Source organism: Amblyraja radiata, chromosome 1 (genome assembly GCF_010909765.2).
Source record: "Amblyraja radiata isolate CabotCenter1 chromosome 1, sAmbRad1.1.pri, whole genome shotgun sequence".
NCBI lineage: Eukaryota > Metazoa > Chordata > Chondrichthyes > Rajiformes > Rajidae > Amblyraja > Amblyraja radiata.
Window position 1 is genome coordinate 50,398,553 of NC_045956.1, and position 22,260 is coordinate 50,420,812.

The following is a 22,260-nucleotide window of genomic DNA, read 5'->3' on the forward strand; positions in this document are numbered from 1 at the left end:
AGAGTGGGGAGGGAGAGGGGTGGAAAGGGATGGGAAATGAAATCCTGAATGAAATGGGTGACTGACAATAACTTTTTTTCAATGAAAAGGGTCACCTATCCATGATCTCCACAGATGCTGCCTGACCCGCTGAGTTCTTCCAGTACTTTGTGTTTTGCTTGAGTTTCCAGCATCCGCAGTTTCTTATATATGGATTATAAGTAAAGTTCTTCACAAGTTTCGGATTTCAGAAGGAGCAGGAAATCACTGACAGCAACCTCTGGAGTTTATGGTTACCTCTTCATAGCTATTCCACAAGTTGCTTTAAGGTTCAGTGCATTTGCAGCAAACACTTTCACATCAGATGTGCAAATCCAAGTTATTAAGATGCAACAACATATATAGAAATATCAATATAAATTTTACCAAACATTTTCACACACTTTTATAATGAAAGTTTATTTGTACAAATATGAACAACACATTTATTACAATTTAATTTACTTTATTGATTGAAATATAATTGAGAAACATTATACCATTAACAGATTATTGATTATTCCCATATCTTGTAATCACAAATGTTTGGATCCTTTATGAAAGCAGGGTCCTTTAGCATGACTGACATAAATCCTGCAATGAAGCCAAAATAATGAATTAAAAATAACGCCTAGCAGGATAAAATATCTTATTAGAACATGTGAATAAGGAAATATTTAAAAGGCAAATATAGGTCTTTTACTCTGGTTTCTCTGTTCAAAGATTTGAGCTTCGAGCTTTAAGATGAATGAACTTAAATTCTCTGCTATTCCCCTATTATATTTTTTTCATGTTTTTGTCTTTAAGGTACTCATCAACTTTTGCTAATGTTTTCCTTTTTACATAACTACAGATGCTCTTCACTTTTTTGTTTCTCGCTAGATTATTCTAACACAGGTAGTTCTGCTCCAATGCAATTTGGACATAATGCAATTGGTGAATCAGCCATTTTGGTTTTCAACTTGAGAATATATTTTAAAAATATATATACATACCCATCCGTTGAGCTTTTTTGATGCTCTTAGAAATTTCCTTTTGTTTCTTTCCACACAATCCTAGAAGAGAATTATATTGATTTAAGGCTCGATACAAGCTTCATTTTCTCTGAAGGAGGACTAGATCAGTCTTAATTACAACATCTAACAAACTACATATGACAGGTATGGATATACATCTCAAACTGGATGTCCTCACAAGTGTGCAGTGAAAACTATTGTCTTAACAGATTAATATGTTACTCCATTAGTACTGTTTTAAGATTAGATGCTGAATTGTAAAGCTGGCTTCCAATTATTGCCTGCTGTTCTGTATATTTTATAAGAAGTCAGATTCTAGGTATGGTCTCTATGACCTTAAAGCTAAACGTGCCCTATTATATCAGTACTTTCCATAGAGCAAATAGTTATTTTCCTTCTACCCTTCTTTTCTCCCTTCTCACTCCTTGTCTCATTCATACCCATATCTTTTCAGGTAACCCCCAGATTACTGGGAGTTGTATTCCCAGAAAACAGGTGAGTTTCCAGAACACAAAACCACATCATCTGTATCCGTCAAGAAATGAGTTGAAATTACTACTCCTTCCACACAAAGTCTCTTGAGAGCAAAGTTTATTCTGTACCTTAAAATTTTGGGTAGTAAATTGTGAATACTATGAAGGAGAATTTCCATAACCCAAATGGCTGTAACATTGCCTGTATCCCCCTCTCCACATTTGATTGTGCAGTTACCCATTTTGAACTGGTATATGCAATTGCATGGAAGAATTCTCAGAATCAATTGTAATTTGGGCAGCACAGTGGTAGAGATGCCAAAGTGGGATAACAGAAGTAGTGTGAAAAGGTGGGTGTGGGTGTGGGCTTGTTGGGCCAAAGGGACTGTTTCCATACTGTATCTATCAATCAATCAATCACTTTGAGCAAAATAAGCCTGTAAAAGCCAATTCACGATTAACAATTCAGACCTCAAAAATTGACATTATATTTTGACTGAAGTGAAAAGTTTAAAAATTACATTTCATTATATTTCAAATTGTGTAAACTGTACACCTTCTCCCCACTTGAAAAATATACACATGGGCCATGTGTACCAATGCGAAAACCCAAAATCGTCCGCTTGGAATTATAAAGAGTTGAAAATTAAAGAGTCTTACCAGTTATATGTCTGCCAAAAATACGACCTGTGTACGGAGATATGAACTGGGACAACAGCTTGATTTTTTTTTTTAAAGGGAATGAAAGGAAAAATTAATTGGATGTTAATGTCAGAGTACATTCACTAAGTTAAAATATAAGTATATATTTCAGTTCAAAAGCAAATGAGGTATTAAGAAGATAAGTCTTCAGGTTTCTCCAGCTAATTAGTTTCATAAAACTTTGGTTTACTTTGAATACTTGCTACAAATATCAAGGCACATTAAGGATGAACAAAGAAAGCTTCATTTCTCAGATGCCCTGCCTCACCGTGGGACGGCATAGTGGTAGAGTTGCTGCCTTAGAGCGCCAGAGGCCCGGGTTCGATCCTGATTACGGGTGCTGTCTGTACAGAGTTTGTACATTCTCCCCGTGCCCTTATGGGATTTCTGGTTTCCTCCCACACTCCAAAGGCGTTCAGTTTTGTAGCTTAATTAGCTTTGGTAAAGATTGAAAACTGTCCCTAGTGTGTTGGACAGTGTTAGTGTACGGGGTGATCACAGGTCGCGTGTACTCGGTGGGCATGTTTCCACACTATCTCCAAACTAAATTAAACATCCAACTTGGAAATATTTTATGCTGAGGTGTTCTGCCCCTCAGTATCCACTCAGAAACAAACCTCCAAGAAATATAAACTGAACCTTTTAGTCTCTAAAATAGTGTTGACAGCTGGAAAGCACATGTTGTTAATATGATTTTAATTCCTGACACAAAGGCGACAGCATATCACAAGCAACAGAAGTGGATTCACAACATGTCCATAACAACAGCAATTCTAACTGCATAACAGCACAATTTTAAACACAAGTTAACAACAATATTAGAGAGATGCTATGTCATTTTGAAAGCCACCACTCTACGGTAAATGTTTGTGAAGAAAGATATCAAGAAATACTCCAAATATTTTGGACTAATATATTATGTGGCCAAAACCACATACCCTGGCATTTAGTTTGTGTTTCTTGTATTGATACAATGTGCCTTCTAAACATGACTTCAGGCCAATCAAAACCAGCTAAGTGTATGTGTTCATTGACGTTCAAGCCAGGAAATACAAAAGCAAATATGGTTCCTTTACCTAAACATCACTGGGACACCCGTATTTTTGATTTAATAGTCCTGATTTCATGAAGAAAATAGAGTGCAGACTTCCAGAATGCAGACATTCGTACTTAAAATGCATAAACTGGAGTTTTCAGTCTGAATTATGCAGCAACTCCATAGGCCACAACAATGTCTTACCAATAACTAACTTTAGAATTTTAAGCTTGCTCTATTTATATACAGTGCATCAAACTAATCTTTTTTTACACATCTGGGTCTGAAAACTAGATTATACAATGGAATCACATTTTTTCGGTATCACTGGCTGGTTTTATCTCCTGTTCCTTTGCATCATTCCTTCTAATTCAAACACACTTAATAATGATTCGCCTATAGATGAAGCAGCACTACAACAAACTAATAACAGGAGGTCTACGGTCAAAAGCCCACAAGATCTGTCTAAATGTTGGCCCAATGATGAGACTACATAATTTCTGTATCACTATTCACACAATTCAGCCCACTAGTTTTACAAAATTTCCAACCAGAATGTATTTCATAAGTCAGATAAAAGGCCACAAGGATTCTAATATGCTAAGAGTGAATTACTTGAATCTTCAATTAAAAAAGAGATGAGATGCACCCCCAACATAGCATTCTTTTCCATAACAGCCATTCACTTAATTTAGACATTTATCTCTAGTGTTGTGAATATTGTAAATGAGCGATTGTACTAAGGACATTGGGTAGCGCAATCATAAACTGCTGCTCTGCACGCTAATTATTTAATTCACACAGTAAAATAGTGGCAATTACCTAGTGATGGAACTTTAATACACATAATTACCATGGCAAAACTATTTTTCAATGCCTATCATATAGCCTGTGACCATATGTTTTCTCCCACAATGAATTTAATTAAAATCTTCCCCAACTTGTAATGATTAGTATGGACAAACCTGTACGTTCTTGTAATTCACTGAAACGCCACACAAAATGCACTTCTTGGGAGGTTCTTTGAAAGGATTTTCTAACTTTATCGGCTATAAGAAAATGCAAACTATTTGAGTACTTGAAACATTTTAATGCCCAACTTATGAACACTTCAATTACCAAATACAATCAAAACCATAAGTTATCCATATCAATTGTGTTAAGATGAAAATGTACAAAAAGCTTTGCATTTTTCATTTTATGTTTACCGCATTCAGGCATTTTCATGACATCAAATCTTCAACACACTTAGATGAATGGTAAATGTACAGAAGGTTAAGATGACATCTTTCTTTATGGAATGGACATCAACCAAAAGATTGGTTAATGACACAAAAAAAATAATGACGAATGTTTAGTATGAAGAATCTAGTAAGTGAAGGATTGTGATGGGGGTATGTAGGAAGCCAGCACCCAACAAACAGTGAGAACAGTGGACTGAAAGACCGTGGACTGGAAAAGTTTAGAGATAGCGTTGGGCAAAATTAAGAAGGGATTTATGGGCAGGGGTAAAAATTTAAATATCCTGGTAAAATTTGTGTATTAATTGACTGCCGCTAGGAAAATGCAAGTCATAATGAAACCACAGATCAAAAAGTACAGCAGATCACCTCGCATCAGGTACATATATTACGATTGACAATACAGGAAAAAAACTCCAGGATAAGTAGCATCCATGAAAAAAGAAAGAGTTAACACTTCAGGACTGAGATCCTTTGTCAAGATTGGAGCACTAACTGTTTCTCCTACCAGAGATGCTGCTCCAACTTGCTGAGTGCTTCCATTATTTTCTTTCTATTTTAGATTTCTGGCACCTGAAGCTTTTATATTTTCAACCTTGTTTCAGATTATTTTTCTTACCATATCAGAAGTGCTTGGAATCTGCTGAGTGCTGACTCCCCTTTGCCAGTACACTGAAAAACAAACAATTGAAAATCTGGAATGCAGGTCAGCTTTCAGTTGGTCTGAGGACTCTTAAATTGCAAATACTCAGAATTAATTCAAAGTGTCACTTTTACATCCCATCTGTGAAGATACTTCGAAACAATGTCTGCAATAAATCCAACACAAGTTGATACCAAAATGCTTACTTAATAACAAAGAACACTTTGCAAACAATGATAGGCATCGATGGGTGACCAGTCTAAATCTGTTTCCTAGGATGGAAAATTCAAATATGAGGGCACCCTCACCCACACACATCACACTGTTAACCCACACAGATCACCATCAAATGCTCAGGGGAAAGATGTAACCGCTTATCAAGCCTCTTGTTAACATTTTCATAAATCTATATTTGTATCTTTTCCAATTGAACAACATTCTTTCAAAAGCAGGATGACCAGAAATATGACCTTTCCAATGTCTTGGTAATGTACTGACCAACATTCAATGTACTGACCTATGAAGGCAAGGATGACAAACACCATCTTCACCAACCTGTCTATCAGAATCATCACTTTCATGTCCCTCAACCCCATTACCACATCATTAAACCACCTCAGCAACTCCTACATTGTCTGACTCTCTGAAACCTGCAGCCTCAAAGCGTCACTAGACATAATGAACTACAGATGCTGGTTTACAAAAAAACAAAGTGCTGGAGTAACAACAGGAGTAGCTTCACAATTTGGCTAGGGTTGTACATCATAATTTAATTAATGTTTAAGAAGGAATTGCTGATGCTGCAAAATCGAAGGTAGACAAAAATGTTGGAGAAACTCAGCGGGTGCAGCAGCATCTATGGAGCGAAGGAAATAGGCAACGTTTCGGGCCGAAACCCTTCTTCAGACTTAATTTAATAAATGTTTTGCAATAACTGCAATCCTAACAACTTAAACCATTAAGTGCCTCGCTGTTTACAGTGATCCGGGAGACTCCCTGCTTCCAGTCTTAGTTTAGTTTAGAAATACAGCGCGGAAACAGGCCCTTCGACCCACCAACCAGTGATCCCCACACCTTAACACTACCCTACACAAGGGACAATTTTTACCTATACATCTTTGGAGTATGGGAAGAAATCGAAGTTCTTGGAGAAAACCCACGCAGGTCATGGGGCGAACGTACAAACTCCGTGTTGAATTGTGGAATCAGACCAGATCATCACGCAAACCAACCTCCCTTCCATTGACTCCATCTATTATCTCACGCTGCCTCGGCAAAGCCAGCAGCATAGACAAGGACGAGTCTCACCCTGGCCACTCTCTCTTCTCCCCTCTCCCACCAGGCAAAAGGTACAGAAGTGTTAAAACGCACACCTCCAAATTCAGGGACAGTTTCTTCCCAGCTGTTATAGACACATAGAAAATAGGTGCAGGAGGAGGCCATTCGGCCCTTCGAGCCAGCACCGTCATTCATTGTGATCATGGCTGATTGGCCCCTATCAATAACCAATGCCTTCTCCCCATATCCCTTGACTCCACTAGCCCCTAGAGCTCTATCTAACTATCAGACAACGGAATCATCCTACCACAACTAGAGAGCAGTGCTGAACTCATTGGTGACCCTCGGACTATCCTTGACCAGACTTTACTGTCTATATCGTGCACTAAACATTATTCCTTTATCATGTATCTCTACATTGTGGATGGCTCGATTGTAACCATGTATTGTCTTTCCGTTGACGGGTTAGCACACGACAAAAGCTCTTCACTGTACCTGGTTTCCATGCCCTGAGTGCCCGCTGCATCCCCGCTGCCCGACCCGACCCGGCCCGACCCGACCCGACCGCCAGCGCAGCGGCGCAAAGCCCAGCGGCAAGGCCACGCATGCGCACTATCCCGGAAATACGTCCGCTCACGCGCGCCGGCCGCTCGCGCACGCGCAAGACCAAGACCTTTCAAGTCAAAGATCATCGGCTCCGCTCTATGACCTTTGCTTCAAGTCTCCGCTTTCCCGCGTCGCGCGCGCGCGCGCACGCACTGGTGACGCGCGGGCTGCCAGCCTCATGAACGGCAAACTGCCAGTCGGTCACGCGCTGTGGGGCGCGCGGGCGCGGCGGAGTTTAACTCCCGGAAGTGACGATGGTGTTTCGCTGCGCAGCGGGGGGTGAGACGGATCGAAGGGGAAGTGTGCGGGTGAACTGTGTAGTTGAGGGTGAACTGTGCGGGTTAATAGTACAGTGCATGGTGATCAGTGTGTGGTAACAGTATTGTTGAGGGTGATCCATGTGTGTTAACACTAGTGTATGATGATCTGTGCGAATTATCATCACAGTGCCGGATAATCCCCGGACTAATAGTATAGTGGAGGACGATCTGTGCAGGTTAATGGTATATAGCTTGACGATCTGTGCAGGTTAAGATTAATGGTGCATGGTGATTTATGCGGGTTAATCGTGTAATGGAGCGTGATTGCGTACTTGTGAGATATATGTGTGATTTTATTTGCTATGATCTGGATATTAAGTTGTCATTTTACATGGGTCTCATTGAAATGCTGGGGATGTGATTGTAAATTTGACTGGCTGAGTAAAAATTCAACGTTGGGTTTTCTGGAGTAATGCTGCAGAATGAGGTGGACTTTAGCCACGGCCCATGGCATACCAAGGAGCAGAATAACAGTGATGTGACTACCTACGCCTTAAAATGGATTTGGACCAGGCTGAGGAGAGCGAGGATGTTAATGAATGGGCTTGTATCCGAAAGCGAGTTAGGGAAGTTAGGAGGACTGTTGAGACTCCACCAAGCAAGAGAAAGAACAATAACCGCACGAGTGTTTATGAAATAACGTTGAAGGGAGAGAAGGAGGAGATACAATCTGCAGCATCAGTACCTATGGATCATATGGACCAGGTACTACTACAAACTACAGTGATTTGCCATATGTACGAGTTGAATTTATATATTTTGTGATGAGCTCTATTATTATCAATAATATTATTAAATAGAGGGAGGCAATAAGAATGTATGTTGGGTGATATAATGGTACAACAGTTATTGCTGCAACCTCACTGTTCCAGTGACATGGATTTGATTATTTTTGCCTGTGCTGGCTACGTGAGTTTGCAAGTTTTCACAGGGTTTAACCACGTAAAGTAAATCCATATATCCACAGGGTTGCTCCACATCCCAAAGATGAGACGATTGATGAATTAATGGCTGGTGTGAATTATCCCTAGCTTGAGTGGCCTGGGAGAGTTGATGAGCATGTGAGAGAGAAATAGTTTGTGGGGAAATGGCAAATTGGACTGAGGAGATGCAACGTAGACTACATGAGATGAAGAACTGTTGCATGGTTATATTTTCTTGCATCATATAGAGGATGCAACAAACTGCCAAGATTTAAATAAAAGAGTAACAATGCACATAAAAATGTACAAGATCGAATTTGATTAAACAGATTGGCAAAGATATACAAAAATACGAACAGAAAATGTTGCTTTAGTTTAGTTTCAGTTTAGAGATACAGTGTGGATACAGACCTTTTGACCCACTGAGTCTGCACCGATCAGCAAGCACCCGTCCACTAGTTTAATCCTACACACTAGGGACAATTTACAGGAGCTAATTAACTGACAAACCTGCACGTCTTTGGTATGTGTGAGGAACCCGGAGCACCCAGAGAAAACCCACGTGGTCTCGGAGAACATACAAACTCTGTACAAACAGTACCGTAGCCAGAATCGAACCCAGGTCTCTGGCACTGTAAAGCAGCGTCTCTACTGCTGCGTACTGTGCCGACCCCATGTGACAGAACATTGTACAGAAAAATTGGGAAGCCACTTCCATGGGTTTTAGATAAATGAACCACTAAACTGAATCTACTTGGTTGCTTACAACATAGAGATGTGATGTACCTTTTATTAAACTTAAATTTAAAGATGTGTGTGCCCACAGTGTCGTTGACGAACATGATGCCAAGACCAACTCTTATCTGCCTGCATATAATCCATATCCTTCTATTTCCTGTATATCCATATCCCTATCCAAAAGGCTCTTAAATGCCACAATCGTATCTGTCTCCACCACCACCCTCGGCAGAACATTCCAGCGCATTACATCTGTGTAAAATTAAATTGCCCTGCACATCTGTTTCTGCATTGGATCCCTGTATATTTATGGACCTGCACTTGTATTAAAAAAAACAACTGTGCCCATTTTACTTTTAAAAAGCACTGGTAAAATGAGATAATACTTTGCTGTGTTCACAACGTAGCTTACTTGATGGACATGAGAGGGATATTTTAGGACTGAGGGTGGTCAGTGGTAGAGATCAAGAAATGTAAAATTCTAATTTTAAATTGCTAAATCCTTGAAGGCAGCAGTGAGCCATGTTGCTTTGCCACTGACCACACAATTCATGCAACAGTTACTGATGAATCAAAACACATGAGCAGTCTGTGATGGTGTAGCCCTATTTACATTCATTGATCACTGATGTTTTAAAAAATATTTTCTCAATCAAATAGTAATATTGAACAGAAAGTTTGTTATTCTCCTTTCCCTGTTCTCAATAATAATGCAATTGCCATTTACATTGAAAATATAACATATCCAAAATGGTACGTTCATAAGACCAAGGGGCAGAATTAGGCCATTTGTCCCATTGAGTCTACTCTGCCATTCAATCATGACTGATGTACTTTTCCCTCTCAACCCCATCCTCTGTCTTCTCCCCATAACCTTTGACACTCTTACTAATGAAGAATCTTATCAATCTCCACTTTAGAAAATACCCAATGAAATTCCACAGGTTCATTTTAGTTTGGAATCACCAGTGTTTTTTAGTGTCTAAGCTTGGCACTTGTTTTTTTTTAATTATTTGGTGTGCTTTTTAATTAAGAAATTGTAATACGGTGTTGTGTTATTTCAGGTTGAATGTGACAGTCAAGAGGATCTCTTTGGGGACTATGACAGCTTTGGAGATGACAGCTGGTTAAGGGCACAATTTGAAGATGTTGAAAAAAAACATTCTGTTTGCACTTCAAGCCCAAAGAGAAATGAAAGGGAAGAAGAAGCTGTGGATTGTTTAACAATTCAGAATTCTGACACACTTAGTTTACAGAATGAGACTAAAATACACAAACTTCTCACAGAAGATGCTGAATCACTTAAAGATTCTTGTACAATTCCTGTACAAAGTAATATTGCAAATGAACAATTTTGTTCTAAAACTTTGCCGGAGTTTCCTGCTGAAGCAGATGAATTACCAAACTCACAACTTGCACTAATGGAGGGATTTAATTCTCTACTGGTAAAACATGAAAGCAAAGAGTTAGAACCAGAAGACATCTTGTCATTCAACTGCTTTGTCAATAACCTTTCTGGCAGTCCTTCAGTTTTGAATACAAGAATGCAATATCTTAATGTTCAAAACCAATCAAAGACTACAAGTTCTGGAACACACAAGAGGCTCAGCCTTAAAGATCAGATTAAAAATGCAATGACTGAAAATGCTAATTCACCGATACCACACTCATCAAGAAGCAAACAGTTGAAGGAGCTTGTCCTATCTGAGGAAATTAATGTTGCAATGAAAACTATTCAAGCCACATCAGACATTGATATGGGGCCTTTTTACGGACTTCCAAGCAAAGTTAAGGATTTGATTTTCCTGTTGAAAGGCATCAAAGAGCTTTACGGTAAAGATAATGTGGAAAAAAGTTTGAATGTTAAGGATAGTATGATGAAATAGAAATTGCATGTGCACAAGCGATAATCTGATTAGGAATAGTCAGCATGGCTTTGTGCTTGGGAATTTATGTCTCACAATTCTAACAGTTTTTGAAAATAAGAGCATTAATGCAGGGCAGTAGACATTGTCTATATGGACTTTTGCTAGTGAAACAATGAACTGTTTTTATTGCATGCTAACCAGTCAGCTGAAAGTACATGATTGTCTTTCAGTCATTACTTCAAGAGCAATAATACATTAAAGTCTGCTTATACAGGTGCACAACCTTTTATCCGAAAGCCTTGGGACCAGACACTTCTCGGATTTCGGAATTTTTCGGATTTCCGAATGGAAGATTTTTAGCGTAGATTAGGTATGTAGCGCGGGCGGCTTGAAAAGTCTGGAGCGGCTGCCTCCTCCCCGGAGAATCATTGTAAATCATTGCTTACATGTTAGTCAGTTAGTTTGGAGGGATCTTATGTGGGGGGGGGGGGGGGTGAAGGAGGAAACTTTAATTATTAGTCCCCTACCTGGTCGGAGAGGCGGGGAGCGGGCAATGCCTTACCGGGTCGCCGAGCAGTAAGCTCCGGAGCGCTGTGGTCGCCGACTCCAAACATCGCGGAGCTGGGGGCTGCGGGCGTCCGGACGCGGGCGGCGCCGGTTGGAGCTCCGACCCCGGCAACTCTACCCCTGGCTGCGCGACGCTCCAAATCCAGCGCCGCCCGCGGTCGGATGCCCGCAGCCCCAGCTCCGCGATGTTGGGAGTCAGCGGTGTCGCAGCGCTGGGATATAGGTATGTTGCAAAGCCTACCTGAAGCGTCTTTGAAAATCTGCCGTTGTGGGTGTGCGCGATTTTGGCGCCGTTTAGAGGGGGCGGGTTTAAAACGCGATTTTCTCTAGGCTGTTCAAATCGAAAATGTTCAGCCTAGTTAATTATTAACGAAAAATCGCTGGAAGACCCCGTCGCAAAAGCTATTATTAGGTTTAAAGGCCTTGAATAATAGTTATAGTAGTTTAAAAATCAATCTTTAAACCCGCGACAGCCAGCAACCGCAGGGTCTCATAAAGCAAACCACAGAAGTTAGGTTGTATATTTTTACATTAAAAAGGGCTTTTAAAGAACCCTTTATACAAAGTTTAATATTGCGAGTAGCTCAATTTGGGCCCATTATATCCCGCAGTATTTTTCTCGGCATTTGGGGCACAAATCTACCGCAATGTGAACGTTCTAAACCAGCGCGTTCCACGGGGACCCACTGGAAAGCTGATTTAAATGGGCATTTATTTGCAGCAATTGAACACTAAATTCCTTCCATTTGGCCTATAAATTAATGTAAATGAGATTTAAAAATCATGTTTTATTGTGAATTATTTGTGAATATTATTTGGACATTTAGGCTATTTAAAAATGTTAATCATTTATTAAGAAATGGATAGATGTTTAGATCTAGTAATTGAAGTCTGAAATTAGCTACAATTAGGTAACTAACTAATTATATGCTTTAATTTCAGGTCATCCAAGTAAGATTATTTTATATTTGTTTCAGAATGCTTCAATCTATGATAACTGAAAATTTCATTCAGTTCTCTTAATTTTTAAGAAAGTTATGGGCTTTTGACTGTTCACGATCACAGCTTTTTTGTTATGTCCATAGAAAATCAATAGGGAACAAGATGCTCATTTCCCAGTATGAAAATGGCCATAACCTTTTAAATACTTGAGATATGAAAGTGAATTAGGTGCCAAATTAAACTTATTTTTATGCTTTATCTGATGGGATAAATTACAGACTTGATTTTTAAAATCTCAAAATTTTGTAACATTGCTACTGGGATACCAGCGGGGAGCGGGCAATGCCTTACCGGGTCGCAGTGCGGTAAGCTCCGGAGCGCTGTGGCCGCCGACATCGCGGAGCTGGGGCTGCAGGCGTCCAGCCGTGGGCCGCGCTGGATTTGGAGCGCCGCGCAGCCAGGGGTAGAGTTGCCGGGGTCGGAGCTACAACCGGCGCCGCCCGCGGCCAGACGCCCGCAGCCCCAGCTCCGCGATGTTGGGAGTCGGCGGCCACAGCGCTCCGGAGCTTACTGCACGGCGACCCGGTAAGGCATTGCCCGCTCCTCACCTCTCCGACCAGGTAGGGGACTAAGAATTAAAGTTTCCCCCTTCACATAAAAGCCCTCCAAACTAACTGACTAACATTTAAGCAATGATTTACAGATCAAGTGTCTCCCCGGTCTCCAGGGAGGAGGCAGCCGCAACAGTAGTACAGACCTGGGTTGACCGTGGGTCGTTTCGGGTCAAGTTTGGCGCCAAACGCGAGCTTTGGTGTGCAGACGACATCCTGGGAAAAATGTCCGGTTTTCGGAGCTTTTCGGTTTCCGGAACTCCGGATAAAAGGTTGTGCACCTGTACTGTAAAAGATGGGAATATTTTGTCCACTTTGCCTGAACTTGATCGATTCATTACTCCATTGAATTCATTTCCAAATTTTTGTTTTCAGTTCATTAGGAAAATCGTTAGTCATGTAATGAAATTCCCACCAATAAATATTTATTGGTAGCTGTTATAATAAATATTTACCAATAAATATTTATATTTTAACAGCAGTCATTGACTCAGCAATTATTTCCTTCCTGGTGTTTTTAAGTTTGTAAACATGTGACATTTGTAAATGGGATTAAAAAAACATGAATGAATGAATGAAAACCTTATTGACACATGTGACAAGTCACAGTGAAATTCTTTGCTTGCAAGGTATGCAATAGCCGCCCATGACGGTGCTTACAAAGTTACAAATTACTGGACGGTACCATTTCAGCATTTTATGTTAAAAGACACTTATTAGTGGTAATTCATTGCCGACTTCCGCAACGTGGCATATCTTTCCCCTCCATTCTTCTAGCTTTCTTTCTCAAGTTCAAGTTCAAGTTCAAGTTCAAGTGAGTTTATTGTCATGTGTCCCTGTATAGGACAATGAAATTCTTGCTTTGCTTAAGCACACAGAACATAGTAGGCATTTACTACAAAACAGATAAGTGTGTCCATATACCATGATATAAATATATACACACATGAATCAATATACTGATAAAGTGCAAGTAACAGAAAGTGGTTATTAATAATCAGAGTTTTGTCCGAGCCAGGTTTAATAGCCTGATGGTTGTGGGGAAGTAGCTATTCCTGAACCTGGTTGTTGCAGTCTTCAGGCTCCTGTACCTTCTACCTGAAGGTAGCAGGGAGATGAGTGTGTGGCCAGGATGGTGTGGGTCTTTGATGATACTGCCAGCCTTTTTGAGGCAGCGACTGCGATAAATCCCCTCGATGGAAGGAAAGTCAGAGCCGATGATGGACTGGGCAGTGTTTACTACTTTTTGTAGTCTTTTCCTCTCCAGGGCACTCAAATTGCCGAACCAAGCCACGATGTAACCGGTCAGCATGCTCTCTACTGTGCACCTGTAAAAGTTAGAGAGAGTCTTTCTTGACAAACCGACTCTCCGTAATCTTCTCAGGAAGTAGAGGCGCTGATGAGCTTTCTTGATAATTGCATTAGTGTTCTCGGACCAGGAGAACCTGGTCCGAGACCAGGAAACCCATACTGAACGTCTGAAAAGGGTTCCATCCGGAAATGACACATTTTTTCATGCTTTCCTCCATTGCTGTCTGATCCAGCATTTTGTGACTTTCCTTGGTAACCCAGCACCTGCAGTTTTGTGATTTTACATTCTTCCTTAACATTGTGCTTTATCGTCAGAAGTATCTCAGAATAATTTTATTTCCATTGCTAATTTTGCAAATGTTTTTATTACATTATCTTTAACAATTTGTGCAGCTGGAAGTCATTTTCCTTAGGAAGAATACAAGCTAGATTTAATGCTATCGTTAATATTTTCTAATTTCATCAGTTATTACTTTTGGTGAAAAATTCAATAGTTTTGTGTTAAACTTCACAGAGTGGCAACATGTTTGTCTGACGTTAAGATGTGTGCAAGAAAGAAAAAATCTTATTTATTCACTGCCAACAAGTGGCGGGAAGACATTGGTCGCTGAGATTTTGATCATGCAAGAGATACTGTGTAGGAAAAGAGATGCACTGTTTATTTTGCCATATGTGGCTATTGTCCAGGAGAAGGTGAGGAAATTTGTTAACAAATTTACAATGTTATTTTTAATGCTGCAATAAAAATACCACAGATAAATATTAGGAGATTGGTTATTAAGCAATCCATTCATTTTGTGGTGGATGTATGAATAATGCATTGTCTTAATCAATTGTGCTGAATAATCTGAGTTTTTAACTAAAAAACAGTCTATTGCATGTAAGCCAATGGATATTCTCTTAAAGAGCTTGGTCCAGATGTTGTTACCAAAGTGCATTTTACTGTTCAAAATATTTATTGAGGAAGAAATTACGTATTTAAAATACTAAAGATTTATATTAAAATTGTTGATCAGCAAATTCGCATTGTGCTTGTTCTTGTGAAATTGTGAATAATATATTGTACATTCCTATTAATTTTTTCTCTTCTCACCTTAAACCTATGTCCTCTACTTCTGGATTCCCCTATTCTGAGTAAAAGACTGCATTAGCCCCATCTATTCCCCTTATCTTACATACCTCTGTAAGATTAGCTCTCAGCCTCCTGCACTCTGAGGAATAAAGTCCTAGCCTGACCAACTGCCTATAGCTCAGGCCCTGACAATGCCCCCATAAATCATCTCTGCACACTTTCTAGCTTAACACCATCCTTCCTATAGCAGGGTGACCAAAACTGAACACAATTCTCCAAATGTGTGCAAATAATACCAACATTCCCTGATCAATGCAAGTAAGTGTACATCAGAATAAGTCAGTGTGACCTGTCACCTAACCATATTGCTAAAAATATTATGGCTGGTATGCAAAAGCACGCCTATTTCAAAGTTCCTCTTCATAACCTCTTTACGTGATAGTTGGAGTGTTACAGTCACCAAAACAAATACATTTGAGAACTGTGGACGCAGAACTGTGGATAAGCGCATTCTTATGTTGGTGTCCCAATGCATAAACTCTAGTTTAAATGCAAGTCTTGATTGTCCATGTACTGAGCTCCCCCAAGCATTTTGGGCACATCTGAATTCTGAGAGATGTGTTCAGCGACTAATAATCTTAAACCTGTCTGTGGACAACTAAACCCATGTACTCGTGTAACCTGGATGAATGAGAATTGGGGAAACCATACTGTTTTTAATAACCTTTTGAATTAAAAGCAGCAAGTTTGTAATTTATTTTGTTTCCTTTAGGTACGAGATCTGTCGGCTTTTGGAATAGAATGCAATTTCTTAGTGGAAGAATATGCTGGAAGCAAAGGCAGGTTCCCACCATTCAAGCATCGCAAGAAGAATTCTCTCTATATTGCCACCATTGAGAAGGCCCACAGTTTAGTGAATTCCCTCATAGAAACAGAAAGGATTAATAGTTTGGGGCTTGTTGTGGTTGATGAGGTATGTATACTGATTGACAGTTGCTGTGTATAACCAAATTTTCCCAAAGGATCCAAAAGTGAAACAAAATCGCAGTGTAATGGCGCAGCCTTGTAGAATGGAGGGAGTAGTGCAGACTCAGTTCTCAGTTCATAACTCAATTATAGTTGCACTCCATAGAAAAGTTGCATGGCCAATTTTACTCTTCACAGGGAAACAGTACAACTAGGAATGTCCTGGCATTCATTTTAGAGGATTTTTAAGCAGGCTTCTTGTTAGGTGGATGAAAAAACCTGCTAAAAATCGTATCCAACCCCAAGGAGGTCTGCTTTGAAATTCTGTTACCTCTTGTCCTGGATCCAATAGCAACAATGGATTACTATACAATTCCTAGTTCTGACTAGACTTTCCAGTAAAAATGTAGCTCATTGTTCTTTGCCATTCCAAAGTAATGTTAATTACAATTCAAGCTCCCTTCTTACATTTTTAGCTTAGAAAGTTAGCTTAAAAGGAGAATCTGCTAGCTCTTGTCATAGTCAATTAAACTTATTCATGTGGTCAACTTGTTATCATTCCATAAGATTAATACTGGCAAGAATAAAAAATGTTTTCATTAAGCTGGAAAGAGTGCAGAGAAGATTTACGAGGATGTAGCCAGGGCTTGAGGACCTGAGCTATAGGGAAAGGTTGGACAGGTTAGGATTTTACTCCTTGAAGCAAAAGAGTCATCATATAGAAGTGTATAAAGTCATGAGGGGTGGGGGGGATAGATAGTGTGAAGGCACAGTGTATTTTACTCGGGGTAAGCAAATCAAAAACCGGAGGACATAGGGGCAAGATTTAATAGGAAACTGAAGGGCAACTTTTTCAGTCAGGGTGGTGGATCTATGGAATGAGCTGCCAGTGGAGGTAGTTGAGACAAGTACTATTTAAAAGACACTTGGACAGGTACACTGATAGGAAAGATTTAAGGCATATGGGCCAAACACGGGTAAATGCGATTAACTTTAATGGGGCATCTTGGATGTATAGATGAGTTGGACCGAAGGGCCTGTTTCCGTGCTGTTGGATTCTGGTGTCATCATCCTGGTGAGATGAGACCAGAAATATTTTATTTATAGGTTTGGTTTCCCAATTTAAGGAATGATGAACTTGCTATAGTGCAGTGAAAAACGGATTGATTTTTGGAATGGGTTGTATGTCCAATGACGACAAATTAAGCTGGCTGGGGCTTTCCTCTTAAGTTTAGAACAATGAAAAGATGAAATATAGAAAATTATTACAAGGCTTGATGAAGTAAATGAAGAGATAATGTTTCTCCTGGCTTGTGGTCTTAGAATCAGAAGTAACAATCTGAAAATAAGGGGTCAGAATTGTAACGAGAAGACAAATCAGTTATGATATTGAATGGTGGTATGGCTCAATATGTCAAATAGCCTAGTCGTGCCTCATTTTCATGTAGAAACAAAGAATTCTGGTTTAATCAAAAGATGCTGGTTTATACAAAAGATAGACACAAAGTACTGGAGTAACTCAGCAGGAGTGACCAGCTGAGTAACTCCAGCACTTTGTGTCTATCTCATTTTTTTGTGACCGCTTTATTAAGTTACTTTGTTGTACAGTTCCACATGGATTGTGCAAATGCTTATGCACTTCCCCTCTTTCGGACAAAGTTTTTTTTTAGGCTTGGCATTGTATCAATCAGATTTATTTGTGTAGAATTTACAATCCGTGACAAGGAAATGCTATTTATGCAGTGAAAGAGTCATAAGGTGTGGAAATAGGCCTTATGACTGTATGGCATAGTCCACACTAACCATCAAGCTGCCATCTACACAAATCCTATTTCAATAAAAAATTCTGCTCTCATTTCCATCAACTCTCCAGGATTCTACAATTGATTTACATACTAAGAGCAATTTACAATGGCCAATTAACAAACCAGAATCCCTTTGGAATGTCTGAGAAAACCGGAGCGTCAGTGGGGGGAGCACTCTCATGGGGAGAATGTGTGAACTCTACACCAGCACTGGAAGTCACAAATAAACCCACGTCGCTGAATCTGTAAATACACAAATTGGGCACAGATAATAGGGCTACTGCCTCACGGCTCTAGTGATGGGATTGTTCAAAGTTTATACATTATCCCTGTGATTGTTCCAGTTTCCTCCCACATCCCAAAGATAGGAAGATTAACAAGTTAATTGAATACTATAAATTGGCCTATCTGAGGGGATGATAGTAAAGTGGAGAGAATACAATGGGCTGAGTGTAGGGTTAGTGTGAATGGGTGTTTGATGATCAGTGCAAACTCTGGGATGAAGGGCCAGTTTTGGTTGCTGCAATTTTTACTGGATGGCTTCCCACAATGATCCAATGGCCTCTGTTTGTTGCTATTGGGTATTCAGTTCATAATCAAGTCAAGAGTGTTTAATTATCAATGCGTAATAGTTCAGCAGTTGTAATGTCATCAAGCTGGCCAAGTTATCTATCGCTTTAAACATATTCTTGTAGTCTACCATGTTTCAAAAGCAGTTTTTTTTTAAATTAATCGTTTCAAAATTGCCAGATTGAAATAAATAATCCAGAGAGGCGATGAACCAAAATAAGCTTTTCTTAAACAACTATTTTCAATTTCTGGTATTTTGATGTATTCATAAAGGAATCACAATAAACTTTAAATGATGGGATCCTATAACTAAACAATAATTCTGAACATATGTTATTTAAAATTCATGCCATTTTCATTTCACAAAAGCAAATAATTTTCAGGGTATTTTAGAGTGACATTAGTTGAAATAACATATCATTTAATATACATTTTGAATACATTAGAGAAGGCTGTAAACACCACAACCCCAGGAATAAGTGGTATTCCGAAAAACACAAGGAATCATGGGATTTGTCAAAGGTCACTCGCTATAAAGAAAAAGCGAACAAAGGGCTGACTCTATAAACTGTGTATAAATTCTTAACTTTATTCATGATTTAAGTGTAAAAATATATTTAATCTGAGGAACGGGGGTGTAACAGCGAGATAGAGGAAGCAGATGCGAGTGGGAGACATGGTGGGGGGGGACGGGAGGGAGGAGACTGGACCGGCAGAGATACATTCTCGGCAGCTGCATGCACACAGACCCGCTCCTCATCCGCAGCCAGGATCGAACCCGGGTCCCTGACGCCGCAAGCACTGTCCAACCGCCACTGGACCACCCCCGTCCCTGCCCCCGGGTGTCCCATCCCTGCCCAGGGGGGCGGCCGGAGACATCCGGACTGATGTGACAGCGGCCCCCAGCCCCACAGCCAGAGCGGAGAAGCGCCAACCTCAGCTCAACTCCGCCTGTCCCGCCGGGCCAATCGACAGCTCCGGACTGATGGGACAGCAGCCCGGAGGAGCGCCAGCCCACAGCCAGCGTGAAGAAGAAGCAACTCCCGAGGAACCCGCTCCCCGATCGCCAGCCTCACCCCCCACCCCACCTGATGGATGGTGGCCCCCCCCCCCCCCCACCAGCACCAGCTATCAACGGGGACACACCTAATGCGCTGCAGCAACTATGCGGGACAGGTAGCATCCCCGGAGAGAAGGAATGGGTAACTTTTCGGGTCGAGACCCTTCTCCAGAGATGTTGCCGGACCCGCCGAGCCACTGCAGCATCCCGTGTGCATCCCCGACCGGCACTTGGCCCCCACCGGCACCAAGGGGGCCAACCGACAGCCACTGGACAAGGCGAGAGGCGCAGCTGACGGTCCCTGACCTGCCAGGGAATGGGCCCCGCGGGAGCCGGAGCAGAGCCAGCATGTCCGTGGCCGCCACCGCCCCAGGCCTGCGCCACGCCAGTCCAGGGCTGCCGGTCAACCCAGCTGGACAGGCAGAGCCGAGCTGAAGCCAGCGCCTCCCTCCCGTGCCGGCTGCAACTCCGGGGCCGCCACTGCACGGCCAGCCCAGGGCCACCCCGGATACCCCTGGACAGGGATGGGACACCCGGGAAGGGACGGGGACGCCCCAGCAGCAACTCAACAGCATCCACAGCACAGGAGACCCGACCCCGACCACGGACGAAACGCAGGCCTGCACACAACGTAGCACCACAGCTGCTGAGAATGTTTATAGTGAGTGACCTATGACCTGGACATGTGCAGTCGGAATACCGAACTCGCTTATTGCATTGGATCATAAACAGAGACTGGGCTTTCCCCATTACACTGAGTAGTTTGACAATTATGATGTGGATACTTAATGTTCTGTCATCATGACAAGAGCAAAATCTGTTCTATTGAGCTTGTACGGAAGTAAAGTGGACGAAGCAAAATAATCTTCAACTACTCACTAATGTTTCCTAGCTTGAATGAATTTACTGTGGGTTCTTATTCATACTACACCAACATAAAACAGTATGGTACACCACAGGGACTGGCCCTTCAGCCCACGATGACTGTGCCGACCATGATGCCAAATTAAACTAAGCATATCTGCCTGCACATAATCCATATCTTGGACAATGCCTGTAGTACTACTGCAACTGTGCAGCTCACAACCTACAGCCATTCTGTGACTGTCGCAGTCCATGAATGGCAACCAGATTCATAGGTAGCAGAAACTAAGCCTGACTCAGTGAATGACCCTGATAGCATTTCAAAGGCCTGAAATAAGACCCATAAAGGGTGGTAACACTCAAAATCAGATAACATCTCCATTAATGTTTCAGGCCAAAGACCTCCCATCAGAACTGGAAATGTAAGAAAATAAATTGGTATCAAGTTGCAGGGAGGGTGGATAGTACAAGGGAATTGTTCTGATGGGGTGAGGCTGGGGTCACCATCGTGAAATGCTTTTCATAAAGCAAATGGTTGATAAATTAATCAGGACAGTTGGAGAGAGAGGGGGTTGAAAAACAACCAAAGGAACTTTATTCATTGTGATTTGCTAATGAATTGTTCACAATGCTTCACTTATAGAAGGTACAGTAATGAGGCCAGCAGGATGTTATGAGCTGTTTGGCTGCCATGGATAAGTTCCACCACAAGCTGCAATGCATTTTGATAGCTTGTGCTGTTAAACGTCTTTTCCACAATCTCTAAAAACATCTGAAAATCGGGTACAATTAGAAACGTTTTAAGTATGTTTAAATAATCATAAATTAAATGTAGTAATTTAACAAATTCCCTCTAAAGAGTTGCTCCATTTTCTTTCCATTGTCCCTCCCCTAATCTAACCTGTGACAAGATCATCATTCTTCCTGTTGGAACTTCTATTTTGCTATTGATAACAGCTTGTCATGTAAGTACCTAAAAATGATGGCTAGGTCAATCTGCCTTATTCAGTTACATTGTTAATGGGGCATTATCTTCATAAGTATTGAATAATGCCCATCCACCAGCAGGCATGCATTTTCTTGGGTGAGACTGTTTCAAATAATCACCCCCCCCCCCCCCCCCTGTCTCCCCATTGTTCCCACTATTGCCATCAATTCGTACTTTCAGCCAATTCTCAAAACGTAAGCATTCAGTTATTTGTCATCTTGTCTTTATCCTCACTAATGCACGATAGGAATGTTTCGTCCCTTCTTAAATGGCTTGTGGGAGAATGTCAAATGTTGCACTTTTCTAAGTTAATCAAACTAAATAAATGCGCACTTAGTTATCCTTGGGCTTTTTCTGTTCTATCATAGCTGCACATGCTTGGTGAAGGGAGTCGTGGAGCAGTCCTGGAAATGGCATTGTCTAAAATCCTCTACACAAGCAGTGAGTAACATTTTAACAAAAGTTTGTGTTTTGTTAAATGCTCAGTTCTTTATGAGATGCCAAGTAATTTGCTAAACATAGAAGTGGATACAAATCACTGCCACAAGCAGCACATACTGAACTGTTTCTCAGTTTGGCTCAAGAATGTGATAAGAAGACATTTATGCAGTTAGCCTGACCAAGATTTGGTGAAGCAGCCAC

The 22,260-nt window shown here is 40.9% G+C and overlaps 2 protein-coding genes across 5 annotated transcripts in view; one reads left to right on the plus strand and one right to left on the minus strand.

Annotated features, from left to right (window-relative positions):
- Positions 1–419: 419 nt before the first annotated feature.
- Positions 420–7,131, minus strand: mrps18c (mitochondrial ribosomal protein S18C). Of its 2 annotated transcripts, XM_033021719.1 has the most exons (7): positions 6,997–7,131; positions 6,903–6,954; positions 5,106–5,158; positions 4,211–4,294; positions 2,168–2,225; positions 1,014–1,073; positions 420–612 (listed from the first exon to the last, which is right to left on the minus strand). In XM_033021719.1, the coding sequence occupies exons 1-7, from the start codon at positions 7,012–7,014 to the stop codon at positions 536–538; spliced, it is 402 nt and encodes a 133-aa protein (XP_032877610.1). In that variant the 5' UTR covers positions 7,015–7,131; the 3' UTR covers positions 420–535. The 2 variants fall into 2 exon arrangements, with proteins under 2 accessions (XP_032877610.1, XP_032877600.1); XM_033021709.1 differs by having other exon boundaries at positions 6,903–7,061.
- Positions 7,132–7,211: 80 nt separating this feature from the next.
- The window catches only part of helq (helicase, POLQ like), a 57,113-nt gene continuing 42,064 nt past the window's right edge, over positions 7,212–22,260 (plus strand). For 2 of the 3 annotated variants that reach the window (XM_033021680.1, XM_033021689.1), the window contains exons 1-5: positions 7,212–8,038; positions 10,059–10,827; positions 14,808–14,986; positions 16,138–16,338; positions 21,987–22,059. In XM_033021680.1, coding sequence (XP_032877571.1) covers positions 7,832–8,038; positions 10,059–10,827; positions 14,808–14,986; positions 16,138–16,338; positions 21,987–22,059 — 1,429 coding nt within the window. In that variant the 5' untranslated portion in view covers positions 7,212–7,831. The remainder of the gene's footprint in view (positions 8,039–10,058; positions 10,828–14,807; positions 14,987–16,137; positions 16,339–21,986; positions 22,060–22,260) is intronic. The other variant, XM_033021698.1, reaches the window with a different exon arrangement.

Coding starts and splice junctions, on each gene's coding strand:
- mrps18c (XM_033021709.1), bottom strand. CDS start 7,014: ATGCGTGGCCTTGCCGCTGGGCTTTGCGCCGCTGCGCTGGCGGTCGGG. Junction 5,159..6,902: donor ACTCAGGGCATGGAAACCAG/GTACAGTGAAGA, acceptor TTTGTTTTTCAG/TGTACTGGCAAAGGGGAGTC. Junction 613..1,013: donor CAAAAAAGCTCAACGGATGG/GTATGTATATAT, acceptor GCTTCATTGCAG/GATTTATGTCAGTCATGCTA.